General features: G+C 44.9%; 1 protein-coding gene across 1 annotated transcript in view; it reads right to left on the reverse strand.

Moving 5' to 3' along the window:
- The window catches only part of KIF5C (kinesin family member 5C), a 151,176-nt gene that overhangs the window by 100,734 nt on the left and 32,806 nt on the right, over nt 1-17,636 (reverse strand). Inside the window, exon 2 of the mRNA XM_028508771.2 lies at nt 480-570. Coding sequence (XP_028364572.1) covers nt 480-570 — 91 coding nt within the window. The remainder of the gene's footprint in view (nt 1-479; nt 571-17,636) is intronic.

Below are 17,636 nucleotides of genomic sequence, written 5' to 3' on the forward strand. Positions count from 1 at the left end.
TATGATGCGGTAGAGAATTTCTTGAGGCACAAGAATTTTCCCCATTTAAAGTTTCTTTCTGAAGGGACAGAGGCACAAAATAAATCAACCGAAAATGTACAATTAGAGCATCAGGTATATATATTTTTCTTTTTGAAAGGAAAAAGGAAGTCCTTTACCTGCAGTACTATTTTAAAATCATTACAGAAAAAGTGTGAACATAGCTTACCTTGCTTTGAAGCTCCTAGATGATAAAATAGCTCTGCCAAAAAGGTGGCAAAAGAACTAAAAGAACCTTCTTGGAAAGGAGGAATAGAGAGGTTAAATAACTTGCCTGACATCACAGCAAATCAGGGCCAGAGCTCAAGCTATAATTTGGTGTTTCCAATTAGCAGGCCTCTGCTTACAGTCAAAGCACATTGCTTCTCAGGCTGCAAATATCACTTAATGTTTTCAATTACTCTGAAAGGCCCAGGCGGAAATAAAGAAATAACACTTACCTTTGACAATTTGCTTTGCACACGCACTGTAAACCTGCTCTTGGGTCGTGCTGGGGGGCAGCACTCTATCGAAGACATATGGCTTCCCTTGCTGAAAAGAAAAAAAAGAAAACAAAAGAAAAAGGGAAAAAAACACATGAAAATTTTAGAAATGCAAAGCACTAATATTAGTGGTTAGCAACAGGCACTAAATCACCCACCCTATTCTTTCAGGCAGTTCTTTACTAAGACTAGCAAACTTTTACAGAGTGAACCATATACACATTGTGTTTATATGTGTTTTATGTTGATATTCTGAGACAAGAAAGAAAAAGTGTGCTTTTTTAATGTGAACCATACTTTTTCTGATGAAAAATAGATTGTCAGGTCATTTACTCATTTGAACTAACACTGATCTATTGAGAGCTTAGACTGAACCAGACACTAGACTAGATGCTGCCCACATCAGAAAACAGTCCTGCCCGTCTAAAGCACTCAGTCAAGTGTAGCAGATAGCTAGTAAACAAGAAAGTAGCCACAGAGGAAAATGCAAAATGCCTAACTATAAAACACTGGGGCAGAATGACACATAATGATACATAGACAGGTCACACCAGAACTCGCTGAAGACGCACCAGTTAAGCACATCTTTAAAGGATCAGAAAGACCCGGGCACAGGAAGAACTGTGGAAGAGTATTCCAGAGGGTGGAGCAGATAGGAAGGGCCTGAAGGTGGTCGGTACAGGAAGAGAGCTGGAGCTGGTTCATGCAGGGCACAGCTAGCCAAGGTAACAAGAGCTGGAGCTGGTTCATGCAGGGCATGGCTAGCCAAGGTAACGTGCTGGATCGTACTCAAAGGGAAGACAAGACCAGACTTTAAAAAGCTGCTCTTCTTAGCAAGACATTATCGCTCTGTGTCCCAAAGAATTCTAATGATTTCTTCACTTACATAAGTGGTATCTTAACTGGGTTGAGGTTTCTGAGACAAAGGAAGCCCTTCCTTACAGTTAATCAAGTGATTTCCAAGTGTGGGGTCTTGGGGTTTTGTTTGACTCTGGACCCTGAGATTCAAGGACGTAACTGCCAGAGGGGACTGGGAGGAGCACCATACAGCAATATCTGAGCCCTGGCACCCAATCGCTCAATGTCCGCCAAGGAGTTACTGGTCATTTACACGCCAGGCACAGTGCTGAGCACTAAGGAAATGGGGTGGGTAAGACAGACACAACCTCTCCATAGGAGAAACCCCATAATTGCACCTTTTCCCCACCAATGCCACCCACAGCCTGACCCACCCAGGCGGCCCTTCAACTTTATTTTCCCCAAGTGGCCGAGGGGAGAACAGGAAAAGAGAAGGGAGAAAAGAGGAGTCCTGTGCCTCCTACACAGGGCTCCAGACAGCAGGAACCTCCCAAGGCCAGTCTTACACCTCAAGAAGATAACAGCCTGTGAGGGACCCAGAGTCAAGGCTTGTTATATCCTATAACCTTCACATAAAACCAAGCACACAGCTGTCAGACTGGCTTAACATTTTACTTATTCGTGACGAGGGCAGAGCTGCACGCAGGTGAAGTCCTGTGCATCAGGCATCATGCTTGAGCTTCCGTCCTTGAAAACAGGGTTGAGCCAACCAGTAAATAAGCTATGTCCAGTTTGCAGTATCTTATTTCAAACTGGAGAAAAAATGGGAGCATTTCCAGGTACCATAAAATTCTGGTTTTATACACAGCAGTGGGAGTGATTCTGGTAAAATTATGGAAAGGGATCATTTCCCAACGTTTTGTTCCCAGCAAATCTCATTCAGTTAGTGAACTAAGCATTTGGTGGAATAACCAAGAGATTACTCTTCACCACCATCTATTGCAAACTACCAGCCCAATACATTCTTGTTAGCTTTTCCTATTTGTAAAACTCAAGTAAATGCAGCAGGGTAGAAGGTAGGACTAAAACGTTCACAGAGTTTGCCTAAGTACCTGCCATCCACCAAAACTTCTGGAAAGAAAATTCAGCTTTGCTTAATTTAAAATAAATCTATTATTTCTCCAAACTTGATTAGAATTACTAAAATAAACCATCCTGTTTACAGCATGACCCTGCTTTGTGTTTTAGAGAAAATGCACTTAACATGGCAGGAAAAATGACTTATTACATTATAGTATACAGTACAAAAAGATAGGATTCCCCAATATTGCCTTTAGACATAAAATGTTTATTGGAGTGTATTGTACTTTCACTTTAAGAGAGGAGAAGACAAGAAATCTCTACTCAGTAAATCTCATTTACCAAATGACAAACAGATAATACAACAATTTTCCATAAGCTAAAGATTACCCCCAACAGAAGCTGCCTTTAAGATAAAATTTAGAAAACAAGACTTATCTTACCAGATTAGCACATGAAGTAGTTAAAATATAAGCATATTTATGTGTCTTTTTGTGCATGCACCAAGTTGGCTACAGTCTTTTATTTTAGATGAACCTTAGAGCCTTGGAATTAGAATTTAGCTAATATTATTTTCAAAGAACTTCTTGTGGCATCACCGGGCCAGCTGTATATACAAATGCTATTAAACAATACCACCAGCAAAGATTACTCTTTGGTGCTTTGGTGATGATCTAAAAGTCTGCCCTGATTAGTGTGGCTCAGTGGATCGAGTGCTGGCCTGTGAACCAAAGAGCTGCTGGTTCGATTCCCAGTCAGGGCACATGCCTGGGTTTTGGTGCAAGTCCCCGGTGGGTGGCACACGAGAAGCAACCACACATTGATATTTCTCTCCCCCTCTATCTACCTCTCTTCCCCTCTCAATCAATCAATCAATCAATCAACCAATAAATAAATAATAGAATCTTTAAACATCTCACAAATCCTGCCTGAGACTTAGACAAAGACCTGACAAGGTCTTGTCTCCCAGACAAGACTCCATGTCTGACCCCACTGTGGCTGTGGGCTTCTGTGGGCTGGTGCTGGGCTCACTCCCCCTGGTTGTCATTAAGTTTGTAGCCACAAAATGAACTTTTGAGATTATGTTTGAATACAGGTGCTGGATACTAACACTTGACACTGAATGATGAGGTCACCATTTACTCCCTTCTGGAGACACTTTCCTTTCCAGCCACCTACTCAGCACAGGGTTCTCTCTGACCTCTGGCTACTCTCTATCAGAGTCCTTTGCTGGTGACTCTTCCAGACTTTTAATTGATGGTGTGTCCTACATTCAGGTCTCAGCCTCCTCTCTGCCTACACTGTTGACCTTCACATAGTTTAAATGAACCCTTCCGCCTTCATATCCACCTAGGCTCCAGATTCGTGTACTCCATCACCTGCTGGACATTTTTCACTTGGATGTCCATTAACCATCTCAAACTTTTTTTTTTCATAACAAAAAAGCGCTGGCCAGTGTGGCTCAGTTGGTTGGAGCATCATCCCACAACTGAAATGTTGAGGGTTCAATCTCTGGTCCATGAGTGTATGATCCCCAGTCTGGGCACGTACGGGAGGCAACCAATCGATGTTTTTTATTCACATTGATGTTTCTCTCTCCCTTCCTGTCTCTTTAAAATCAATAGGAAAAAAATGCCCTTGGGTGAGGATAAAATAATTTTTTTAACTTAACAAAAAGGAACCAGCAAGCCCTCTATATCTAAGAACTGCACCATCAATCACCCAGTTACTCAGACTAAAATCATTCAGTAGATTCCGTATACCCCATATCTAAAATATGTCTTAAATTCTATCACATCTCACCATCTACACCACGCACTCTTAGTCCAAGCCACCAGTGTTTCTCACCTGGACAATCACGATAGCCTCCTCACTGGTCTTCCTGCCTCCGCTCTTGCTCCTAGCAATCCAACTTCCACTGAAGAGTCACAAGGAGCTTTCCAGAGCTGTCAATCAGATGGCAGTATGTCCCCCCTTAAGCTCTGCTAGCTCCTATTATACCAGACCCTCTTCACCCTCAGCTCCCTGCATGCCCCTCCATCTCACCACAGTGCAGCCCGCTGGACCTTCTCCTACCCCATGCTTGCTCCTTGGTTTGGAGACTCTGCTCTTAACTCTTCCTCCCCTTTAGAATCCTCTCACTGCAGATCTTCACTCAGCTGCTCTTTGTCACCCTTGAGATGTCAACTCCAATGTCTCTCCCGCTGAGGGCCTCCAGGACCCTACCTGAAGCCCACCCTGGCATCATGCTACTGTCACATTACCCTATTAGGTGGGCTCCATAGCAATTAGTATGGAACTTATTTTCAACCAATTAAATGAACCACTACAACTAAAGCATTTAACCAGCTAAGTAAGACAAGCCACAGAAAGCCGAGACCTGATTACGTGCGGCAGACCTGCTGCAATTCACAAAGGGAGTCGGGACAGGGCTCTGTCCACAGGCACCGCACCTGAGAACGCGGGGGCCCAGCTTTGCCGCGGAAGCCTCCACGGGAGCAGGGCTAACTGCAGGCGAACACGGCAAATAAATAACTTACCACATACAAAATATAACAGCAGGTGGTTCTTACATTTTTAGAGTCAAAATTTTTTAAAAATCACACATCCAGAATTCCTATCGGGTTGTTGGGAGCAAAGTGCCTGTGCATCACATGGCCTGCCTATTAACGCGTCTGACCCGCCACCCAACCACTGCCCCCGCCAGACAGAGAGGGACAGGAGGCCCACTTAAAGGGCTACAGGATGGGCACCAGGAGGGGTGTTAAGGAAAATGAAAGTAATTTTCACCAAGAAGAGATCATCAATAAATAATCTAATAATACCTAATCTTTAAGACCAACCAAGGGTTGTGGCCAAAAGGAGCCAATGATTTAAGTGACTTTTCTTCCATCTTTATTAAGAAAGAAACAGAAAAAAATGACTTAAATGTCCACAGCAATATTTAAACTCACTGTGTGAAATGAGCTTTAAATACTGAGGAGTATTAGGAAGAGGAACCGATTACTGAGAAAAGTCACTAATCTTCTACCCCGTGTGTTTGTGTGACTTCATTCCTAAAAGTACAGGAAACAAGCTCTTTCAGCCTCTGCTGACCACCAACTGTCCACCAACACCATCACCAACCACTATGAGGCTAAACCATTTAATATTTTATCTCATTTAATTTTTACAGTAACTCTGTGAGGTAGGTACTATTATTCCCATTTCACACACTGGAAAACTAAGGCACAGTCACGTTATCAGCTGTGTTGCTTTGGGAAAATAACTTTGAGGTTCTAGTTTCAAGTGTTCTTTTTAGGAGGGTCACTATTACATTTCCCCCCTTTTTGCCCCCCTCCAACCTGCCCCCACCCCACCCCCAGCCTATGGGCTATACATATATGCATACATGTTCTTTGGCTAATTTCTTCCAGTCTCCCTCCCCTCTGAGGATCTGTCAGTCTGTTCCATGCATCCATGCCTCGGTTTTATTTTGTTTATCAGTTTATTTTGTCCGTTACATTCCACATATGAGTGAGATCAATATGGTATTTGTCTTTCTCTGACTGACTGGCTTTGCTTAGCATAATAATGAAAGATCTATCCATGCTGTTGCAAAGGATAAGAGCTCCTTCTTTCTTATAGCCACATAGTATCCCATTGTGTAACTGTGCCACATATTTTTTATCTACTCATCTGCTGATGGGCAAGTAGGCTATTTCCAAATCTTGACTATTGCAATCAAGTGTTCTTTCCTTAAAGTGTGCCATTTTCCTAAGCAGTGTAAGCTTTATTGGAAAAGTAAGATACATACAAAACAGCAGATGCTAAGACTAGTAAGAAAGATTGAAGTAAGTGATTAATGAGGTAAAAAAGACAGACACCCTACTAGCCTGCACAGTGGTCAGGAAAGTGTTAACCATGATGAAGGTGGGGCTGACATGAAACCAGTGAGGAAAGAAGGGTTTAAGTTCAGGGAAGGAGGGCCAGGATGGGGGAGGGGGGGGGAGGTATGCAGATGGCAAGACTTCCTTGCCATCAGAAAGAATTAAAAACAGGCAAAAAAGCCAATCAGAGGCTAGGAAGAGACAGATGCAAAACTTGCTATCAAAAGCTGAAGTTATTAAGAAAGATTCTAGAATTTTTCAGAGCCAAAATTTCCTTCAAAGCCATCCCAAGCCAACATTATGTTTTACAAGTAAACAAACAAGATCTGAAGTGGTTAGATGGTTTGCAAAGGCACCCAGCCAGCGCAGTCGGCAGCAGATCTGGGCCTACTACCATCCTGACCTCCTGGCACCCGTCTAGTGTTCCCAAAGTTCTGGCTGTGGAATCAACTGCTCTCGCCGAACATCAAGGAAACAACAAGCATGAGCCTCTGGTCCCTTTTTCCCCCTGCTTTCTTCCCAATCAATTCTAAATTATTTCCCATATATAATTGATTAGTTCAATGAACAAAGGGCCATGGCTATGAGGGCTGGGGTAGCACAGCTGGGGAATTAGAACCCCACCCCCTTCAAGTGTATGAACTTCAGAATCAGCCAGTCCAACCTCCTCTCAATGCACCTCCCACCTCCATGGCCCGACAAGGGACGGTGAGCCTGCTCAAAACTCAACAAGCTCTAATTCTTAGAAAGCTGCATCCTTATGACTTTAAATCCACCTTCCTTAAGTGTCAGACCTAGAACTGTCCTCCAGAACAAGACACACCAAGGCCCAAGACCTGCCTACACCCACATCGCAACTTTGTTTCACTCAGGGAACTGAGTATTCAACATCCGAATTTCCTTCATCTGAGAGAGAAGGAGAAAGGCAGGTGTGTTTCCTTCCTAAAAGCTGTATGGATGTGTCTTGAGTTGAAGGACTTCAAGGATGTCCAAGGTTAAGACATCAGTAAAGTATTATATTTGTTTACACAAGAAGAAATTAAAGATAAACACAGAGACCATGAAGGACTATGGTAACAACCTGAAAGAAAGTTTCCAAAACATTAACTAAAAAGCAGAAGTCCTTGGATTAATGCTTATACTCATTTTTTATCAACACAAATATCCTGCCCGAGATATTTTGTTTTGTTTATTGAAATATAACTCACATACCATAAAATTCACCCCTTTAATAAAAGTGTACAATTCAGTAGCTGTCAGAATAGCCACCATCACCACAAACTCCGCAGTATTTTCGTCACCCCAGAAAGAAACTCTGTACCCATGAGCAGCGACTCCCAAACCCCCCACGTCCCCCAAGCCCCAGGCAACCACTGTTGTACTTTGTGTCTGTAGAGCCTTGCCTGTCCTGGACACATCACAGAATTTGAACGATATAGTATGTGGCTTTCCGTGACTGGTTTCTTTCACTTAGCACATTTTCAGAGTTCGTCCATGTTGCACCATGAATCAATACTTTACATGGACTTACCACATGTTAAGTATCCATTCACCAACTAATGGACATTTGGGTTCTTTCTAATTTCGGCTATTATGAACACTGCTAGGAACAGCCATATAAAAGTTTTTCATATAGATATATGTTTTCATTTCTCCTGGGCATATATCTAGCAGTGGAATTTTTAGGTCATGTGGCAATTCCATATTTAACTGTTTGAAGAGCTCTGACAAACTGTTTTCCACGGTGGCTGTACCATTTAGGTTGCTACTAGCAGTGGGTGAGGGTTCCAATTTCTCTACATCTTTGGCAACACTTATTATTGTGTATCTTTTTTTACTATAACCATCCTATTGGGGTATGCATGGTATTTCTTTATGATGTTGATTTATATCTAGGGAGAAGTTTTTAAATTGATATTTAACATATCATAAAATATATTTTAACATGCATTATGGACACAGAAATGTCTCCAGCCATTGTAACACACTGTTGTGCTATTATTTTGGCATTTCTAAAATGGCCCCAAATGAGAGAATCACCTTATACAAAGCATAAATTATACAGACCCACATGCTTTAAGAAAGAAAACAGTGGATCAGGAGGAGGACAATTATAAAGGGATTTATGACAGGGTTTCTGTGCTCCTCACTCCAGTAATCAATACTAACTGTTGCCCAAGGCAGGCAGAAATGAACTCAAATGCACTTGGGTAACATTACCATCTTTCTGAGGCTGTTTCCTCATCTGTAAAATTGGGCCAGTAATATCCACAAGTCTGCCTCCTGTGTGGATTAGATATGCTCGCATGAATAACGGACCTCGTACAGTGCCTGCTGTTACAGAAGATGCGCGGATTTGGTCAGTGTTGTTCCATAATAAAAACTTCAGACCAATCTGTATGACAACACACCAGCTCATAGATGTGGCATGCTGGTGCCTTTACAACATTCAAGCACCAAATCATACCTCAGCCCACAGGTCTGCAAGGCCATTAAATTTCTAAGGGTCCTAGGGAAACTTAGTTTGCCCCAAGGTCATCCTCTATACTCTTTAAAAATAACTAAATCTCAATATACGGCCATAAAACCTGTTCAAGAAAATCAAGACGCTGTGTCTGTGCAGGCACTCACAGACTCACCAGCTTTGCTAGTACAGCTTTGGAGCTTCCCACAAACTCCTGAGTTAAAACCAGCTGCAAACCTGAAGGAGATGCTTCCAGGACCCTGACCATGACCTCTCAATCATCACCATGTCCTTGCAGGCTGGTCCCACCTCCAGAACCAGCATCTCTTTCCCCAGGGATTTTCCAGCTGCGGGGCCCAGTCTGGCCTGCAGGAGGCCAACACCGCCCCAGCACCAACCCAGCAGTCCTCAACCAGTGATGGACAGTGTCGGCTAATACCTTAGCTCCCTCGCCCAGGAGTGGAAGTGGAGGGGGGTGACTCTGGCCCCCAGAGCGCCCCCCTGGGATGAAACCTGCACTGGCACTGCTCGTGGTGGTGGTGACCTGCGTGAGGACACACCCGACACACTGCTTTCCTCCTCTCACACGTCCCCGCCTCGCTTCTCCACTCTTCATCAGTGTTTCCCGGGTCCACCGCCCAAAGGAATGTGCACTTCAATCCTTGTCTCAGTGTCTGCTTCTGGGAAGTCCAAAGTAAGGCGAAGAATCCTAGATGTTTTTTTCACTCTTTCATTCAGTAGGTCCTAAGAGATTCCAGATTGTTGAATCACTGTCACATATGAAGCTATCACATTTGGATGATGTCCAAGGAAGGGGGTGAGTGAAAATTGAAATCCTTGTTAAAATTTAACAAGCTATGAGCTTGAAACACTAGCCTAGAAATAAGGGTACCTTCTTCTTCATAAAAGGGTGCTGGTTACTTGTCAAGCCTTGGGCCCCAGGGGCCACATGTGCCCAGATTACTAATTGACCCAAAGGAGTGTTCCCAGCGCCTGAAGGCCCTGGCCTGGCGGGGGGCCTTGTGCACAAGGGCACAGGGTAGGCACTCGATAAAAGTCTACGGATGTGATGACGACTAAGGCCTGCCAGATGCACACTGGGGAGATCGGACACAGGGCACCGGGCACCAGGCAATGGTGCCGGGGTTGCCGGAGGGAAGGAGGGAACCCATTCTCACTGCATTCCCCAGTGTGTCAGACACTTCCCTTGCTGCTGACCACCCTCGCCCCCACCTCCAAGAAGTTAGCAGTCAGAGTTGCCTCTCTCATCCTTTCACAACTCCTTCTCCCACCATCCACCTTCCCACTCATCATGAGCTGGCCTGCAAATTCCCAAAGCCCGCTGTGCAGAAGCATTCCATACCTGACAGCGACCATCAGCCCCTTCCTATCACTGATATATCCTCCCCCAGGCCCATCAATCTGCAAACATGAGTTCTCCCATCAGCTGAACCCTCCACTCCAACCCCACCTTCTCACCACTCCACTGCCTGCCCCCATCTACTCTGGGACGAGTCTGTGACTGGGTATACACATGCTAGGCCAGAGCTGGACCCAGGCACTGCCACCCCACTCCCCACATTGGCTCTGTGCACCAGGGAAGGCAGCGGGGGCCAGTTCTGGCCAAAGCCAAGAGGGCTCCCCGATAGGCTGCAATGAAACTGACATCCATCCAGCGGCAATGGGTTCCTACTGGAGTTGCCAAGGCAATTCCCACCTCTGCAGCCTCAAGAATGAACAAAGACAATGCAGAAGAATGAATCTTGCAGGAGGAAACTGGGCTAGAATTCTTTCCTTTCTGCCAACAGTCCTGCTGTTGGACACACAAGCACTGTCAAGATTGCAGACAGCTCTGAAAACCCACTCTGGGAAGGCGAACTGCCCAAGTGATAATGAAGAAATTCAGAATTACTGCCTGGCTAACGGGCAAAAGGAAGGCAGAAGTGTTAGTTCTGTTAAAGAAGTTAAGGGAATCTGTGTCTCAAAAATATGGTTCTTTTTGATATGATTTTCATTTCACATCAAAATACAATGAATTCCCCCAGTCTTTGCCCTACTCTACCAAGCCACAGTGATTTATAGAGTCAGGTAAACTGGTTCTGATGCAGAACCTCCACCCCCCCACCAAAAGGCTCATTTACCTGTATGTCCTGTTCAGTGAGAGACCGGACCTTTCTACACTACAACAATGAGCGGCACGGGGTTCTGGGACTTTTCACCTCTAAGACTGGCTTCTATCTTGACCACATACAGCAGGAGAGAAGGTAAACTGAAATGGGACTGAGTTTCGTATTCTATATATTTAGAGAAATGAATGAAAATTGCTACTATGGTTTTTCAGCATCTCTGGTTTCAGGCCAAGTCAAAGCTGAAAAGAAAAGAAAAAATCAAACCTTCCTCACAGGAGAGAAGGTTAAAAAGCTGTTTCACCGAAGAGAGAGCATAGGAATTATTCTGCCAAACAGAAGACGGCAGAGACAACCCTGAGCCTTCTTTCCCGGGCACGTCGCCCCGGCAGCAGCTTTCTGGCTCAGCTCCCTGCAGGTCAGTCAGAGTGTCCCTCTGCAAAGCTCCCCAGTTATGCTGAGATGCAGGTGGCACCCCCAACATAGGAGCCATATAACAGCACCTGCAGAAGGATCTTCTCTTTGGTTAAAAATGAAATAGAAAACTTTTGCCCAGACCATCACTTGGGTAGGTATGGCACACAGAGTTATTAATATTCTGCAGAGTTTTTTCATTCTGCAGAAACAGCTTATAAAATTATAATTTTATAACTGTATTGAACAGCAATTCTGTTTTTATGGTAAGTGCAGGTCTCTCGCCTCCACTTGTTTCTCAGAATTTCAGAGGGGGCAGGAACACCAGCTCCCCTTTCTGGAAATGAACGACGACTTCCCATGACTGCGTGGAAGGCAATGATCCACACTGAGACTAAGACCCGGAGTTCCTTTCACCCTGAACACCACGCTGCATCTCGTCACTGACCCTCCAAGGACACATTTAAACCCCAACTACAGGTTTTCTAAGAATTCCATGCATTTAGGTATAGAACATGACACAGTAAAGCCAGAGCACAATGGCTTACTTTTACATATTACTGACAAAATAACTCCCATAAATTACAGAAAAATATGTCCCACAAAAAAGAATAATTACAATAATTACATTAACCAAAACCAGCAAGACACGTTAAGTTCAGGACAGCTATGTCACAATTAGTGTCTAAGGTGCCCCCCTCGACCAGCATGCATTAGCACTGCAGAAGGGGAGCAACTCTCAACAGCGCTTCCACCACCCACGAAGTTCAGGCTGGATGGGCTGGAACTTGGGCTACATAAGCCTCGAATGTCCCAGTCCAATGAAACCCTGTCCTCATCCAGGAGAAGAGAAGTTTGACCCATAGGGGCAAAAGTGGATTTCCCAATGGGCAGATAAAGTACATGAGGCATGCACACACACACCCTCTTTTAAAGATTTAGTGTTACTAAATTCAGCCAAGACTTTTACATTTTTTTGAAGGATATTTTTTAATGCTTAAGGTACTGGCAGAGCTGGATGGCCACAAACAAGGTAGAATTTGAAGACCAAAAATCTCCCAATAATTCTGCCTGCTCCCGCCCCTCTTTCCTGACCTGAACTTCTACATGTGAACCAATAATGATTAGATGGTAAGAGAGACAACTGTTTCAGAAGGCTCCTAGCCTTCTGAACTATTATCAGAAATAGTTCTCTAGTCTTCTGCCAGGAGCAATTAGCTTACCAGATTCATTAATTAATAGAACAGCAATTTAAAAATTGTTCATTTCTGAGTAGACAGTGAGGAGTCATGCTCCCCTGGGCCAAGCAGGAAAAGTCAGGGTGACAAGCGAAGGCACCAAAGGCAAATGCCATCTCCACATCCAGCCGAGGACAGACCAGCAGATAATTGTTTAAACTGATTATTCCAGCAGCTTTGGCTCAACTATCGCAGGAAGCAATGGTTTAACAGACACGCCCACTCAGACACCTGCAGGCCTGCTTGCTGGTGCCTTCTCCCTCAAGAAGGAGCCCTGTGTTCTTCAATTCTTATCCTTTGTTTCTCTCCAGTATCTCCCTTTTCACAGAATGTTTTAAGAAAAGAAAGGGAAACCTGTGTTATCTTCTTCCATTATTTTTTTTCTCGGTCCTTCCTCAAACTACCGCCCCATCTCTGACCTTTGTCAAACCACTTGGAAGTTTTTGGCCTTCGTTCACCTCTACTTGCTCACCCCTCCACCTCACATCCTGCCATCCGACTTCTGCCTGCATTCGGCTGCTTTCTTAAAGAGCTCCAAGGCCCCCCAGGCATCCAATCTCAGACCTCTGACTGGCTTCAAGGTTCTTACAACTTACAAACCACGCACCAGCCTGCCTCGTGAAACTCTGGCCTGCCATCTCCCTGGGCGTGCAATCTCTCCCTCGGCACCCTTTCCTCTGGGTACCCCCCCTTCTTGTCCTGTCTCTAGCTCCTGCAGCCAACTCCACATACAGAACGTCCCCAGCTCTCTCCATGCCTCTGCCCTTCCCCTTCTGTACTCTCAATGGTTTGGCCATGGCTGTGTGCCGAAGACACACCAAAGTCTATCGCTAACCGAGAGCTGCAAACCCATGTTACCAACTGTCTAATTAAAGTGCCTAACCACATGTCCCCAAACACCCTAAATAATGTATGTTGAAGAGGGAGGCTTCCTCCCCCCCCCCCTTGTTACCACTGTTCCGTCATCTGAAGTCAGAGCCACCCTGACCGCAGTGCTCCCTCACCAACTGTCAGTCAGTTGCCATTTCTTGCTTTGCATCTCAATTATCTTCATTACATTTTGTGCGAGAGTATTCTAGGTGGTCTGCTTGTCTCTCCCTCTCCAGTGCATTCTCCATCCCTTGCCAAATCCATCCACCTGTGGCCCAGCTATTAAAAGATGGCTTGTAGTCACTTGCTAGGGTGGCCTACTATACACAGCCTTCTTGTCTGCAGATGCCTTCCATAATACAAACCCTGTCCATCAGCCCTCGCGATGGGTGCTTCCCTACCCAACACTCCAGGGCCACAGGCACAGCAACTCTCCTGCATCTCCCTCAATGCTCTAACTCTTCCCTCCGACTGGAATGGCATCTTGATACCTTTACCTTGTTATCTGTCAGAACACCACCTGTTCTTTAAAACTCATACCAAATGCTTTCTCTTCCAAAATGAAGCCTTTTGTGAAACACTCTCTGTCATAGGTGCTCTCATTCTCTCCCCCCCCCCTTCCCCTGTCCCTGCCTCCTTCCCTCTCCTTCCTTGAACCCCCATGGCACCTGATACTCTTCCAGAAGGATCCTGATTACAAACTGCTTCATACTACAGTCATCTGGAAGCACCATATTATAGGAAAAAAGCAGGATCTGGGGTCGGAAATTGGGGTGAAAAAGGGCTAATACATTTGAGTGACTCTCATCTGCCACACCCTACGCTTTGCCTGGGTCCTAGATTTCTTGCAACTACTTTCTAATAATGTGACTATCACTCTTTGCATTTTACAAGTGACAAGGTTCGATTTTATTCAGAGGTTCGGAGAGGTCCCTGACTTGCTTGGGGTCACAAGGCCCATATTATACTTGCTTAACATGACGGTAGTGAGAGTCAACCAGTAAAAGGCATACGAACACCACTTTACAATGGCAAAACATTGCACACATATTTATTAATAGCATTGTAACCTACATTACCCTTTTATAGCTTTTTCGTTATTTAAGGACATGTTTTCAAAAAAAACATGTTTTCTATCTTGCTCGTTTTTGGATTCACTAAAGCATTTATGGTCATTATTAAATGGACTTAAAGGGTTGTTTAATTAAATTGGATTTTTTTTTAATATATTTTATTGATTATGCTATTACAGTTGTCCCATTTCCCCCTTCACTCCCCTCCACCCTGTGCCCCCTCTCCCACCCACATTCCCCCCCTTTAGTCCATGTCCATGTGTCATACTTAAGAGTTCTTTAGCTTCTACATTTCCCGTACTATTCTTGCCCTCCCCCTATCTATTTTCAACCTACATTCTATGCTACTTATTCTCTATACCTTTTCCCCCTCTCTCCTCCTCCCACCCCTACTGCTAGCCCCCCTTGTGCCCTCTATTTCTGTGGTTCTGTTCCTATTCTAGTTGTTTGCTTAGTTTCTTTTGGTTTTGCTTTAGGTGTGGTTGTTAATAATTGGGAGTTTGCTGTCCTTTTACTATACATGTCTTTTCTTTATCTTCTTTTCTTAGATAAGTCCCTTTAGCATTTCATAAAGTAAGGGCTTGGTGATGATGAACTCCTTTAATTTGACCTTATCTGAAAAGCACTTTATCTTCTCTTCCATTCTAAATGAGAGCTTTGCTGGATAGAGCAATCTGGGATGTAGGTCCTTGTCTTTCATGACTTGGAATATTTCTTTCCAGCCCCTTCTTGCCTGTAAGGTCTCTTTGGAGAAATCAGCTGACAGTCTGATGGGAACTCCTTTGTAGGTTACTGTCCCCTTATCTCTTGCTGCTTCTAGGATTCTCTCCTTCGTTTTTACCTTGGCTAATGTAATTATGATGTGTCTTGGTGTGTTTCTTCTTGGGTCCAACTTCTTTGGGGCTCTCTGCGCTCCTTGGATTTCTTGGAAGACTGTTCCCTTTGCCAGTTTGGGGAAGTTCTCCTTTATTATTTGTTCAAATAACTTTTCCACTTGTTGGTCCTCCCCTTCTGGTACCCCTATAATTTGGATGTTGGAACGTTTAAAGGTGTCCTCGATGGTCTTAAGCTTTTCTTCGATTTTTTGAATTCTTATTTCATCATGCTCTCCTGCTTGGTTGATTCTATCTTCCTTCTGGTCCACTGTGTTGTTTTGAGACTCAGGTTCCTTCCTTTCACAATTGGCTCTCCTCCGTGTGTCTTCCTGCATCCCTTTTATGGTAATCTGCATTTTTTCATGTAATTTGGATCCAAAATCAACCAGTTCCGTGAGCTTCCTGATCACCAGTGTTTTGAACTGTGAATCTGATAGATTGGCTATTTCTTGGTCACTCAAAAGGATGAGTCCTGGGGGACTGATCTGTTCTGCTGGAAACATATCTTATGTCTTTCCCTGTCTCTCCTATTATTTTACTTATTTATTTATTTTTTCTCTGGTCTGGTCGCTCTTGTTATGGTGCGGGGCGGAGCCTTAGGTGTTCACCGGGGCTGGGTGCCCCAGTCGCTAGATTGTGACGTTATATGCGGGGGCAGGGGCGGGAGCGGGGACAGAAGGGATCAATGGCGACCCTTCCGTTCTCCTGGAGTCAGACACTTCCCTGGGCTCCTGGGCCGTGAGCTCTGCCCTGGTCCACAATCGCTGCCCCACAGATTCCCCCAGCCGCTGCTTGCGTACTCAGGGATCACCGCTACACCGCTGCGCTCTTGCGTCCCGGATTGCTGTCGCGCCGATTTTGTGCCAAATTTCCCCCGAACTACACGCCAGCCCCGTGCCCGCTCGCTCGGCTCGTCGTCCCCTACCAGTCTGGATGTACGGGTCTACTTCAACTTCTTGGCTGTCCAACTTCCATTTAGATAAATCCTCTGACAGTTCTGATATCATGACTGCAAATCATTGTTGTAAATTATTGTGGTTCTGTTCTTGGTTGTGCGAGGAGGTACAGTGCGTCCATCTATTCCTCCCTCTTGCCATAAATTGGATTTCTGATGCTATGTCCTGAATTAATAGTATTTGGGGAATTTTTATACCAAAATAAAAATTGTCATTTATTGGGCAGGTGTCAGTATCAGGCGCAGACCATCTCTGATCTCCACAGCAGTGCTGGAAGGCTTACACTATTGTCCTATTTTGTGTGTGGAAAATACAAGTTCAGTGACAGTAAGTAACAGCCATACGGCTAATGAGGCACAGAGACAGGAGGATCTGATTTCGAAGCTCACAATCTCCCAATGCTGCAGACTCCCAACCACAAAGATCCAACTCCCCGAGGTGCCATCGGAGTCTAACAATGTTTCTGCATTACAGGAGATTCCTGTCACTTACGAGCACAGAAGCATTCTCCTACTTGTACCCACGAGTACTGAGGGCTCCCTCTCAATTCCACTCCACACCACCACACCCTAATAAACACTGGCAAACCAGCACGCTTTCACACAGCTGAACAGATTCCACACATCCACACAGACTTACAGTGCCTCTTCTTCCTGCTTTATTCCACAAATACTCATAGACTCCCTCATGTGCCAGGTCCTGTTCCAGACGCCGGGGATGTGGCAGCAATGAGACATGGGTCCCCTGTTTTTATGAAGCTTTCATTCTAACAGAATGGAGGAAGTCAGGCAATAAGGAACCAAATCATAACACAGCTACTTTCTCCTAGCCTCCCGACAATAAAGGGAGCTGGGGAGGACGGCTCTGAGCATGTGACAGCAGAGCAGAGGCTTGGAAGATTGCCAGCCAGAGGAAGAGCAAGAGGCCAAGGGCTCCAGGTAGAGGTAACCAAAAAAAGTGCTGCCTCAAGCAAGGAAGCACTCAGTGTACTGGAAGACGGCCAGAAGTACTGGGAGAGAGCAAGGAGCTGGGTGGATGAGACCATGAAGGAAGAGCCAGGCAGGGGCCCTGTAGTACATCCTCGTAATGTTCTCTAAGCAAAGGAATGGCCTAATCTGGCTTCTGCTTTAATGTTACTGTGGTTGCTCTGTGAAAACTTGGTATTTAGGGGGGAGATGTGAAGACACACATGAAGACCAGTCAGGAGGCCATTTAGAAGCCCAGAAAGACGTGAGGCAGCTTGAACTGTGGAGAGGGCAATGGAAGTGGAAAGAAGAGGCAGGCTGGGGTAGAGCTGGGAGGTAGACCAATGCTGCAAACAAGGGTGAAAAAGGACACGTAAAATACCTAAG

This window comes from Phyllostomus discolor, chromosome 4, assembly GCF_004126475.2.
Source record: "Phyllostomus discolor isolate MPI-MPIP mPhyDis1 chromosome 4, mPhyDis1.pri.v3, whole genome shotgun sequence".
NCBI classification, from domain to species: domain Eukaryota; kingdom Metazoa; phylum Chordata; class Mammalia; order Chiroptera; family Phyllostomidae; genus Phyllostomus; species Phyllostomus discolor.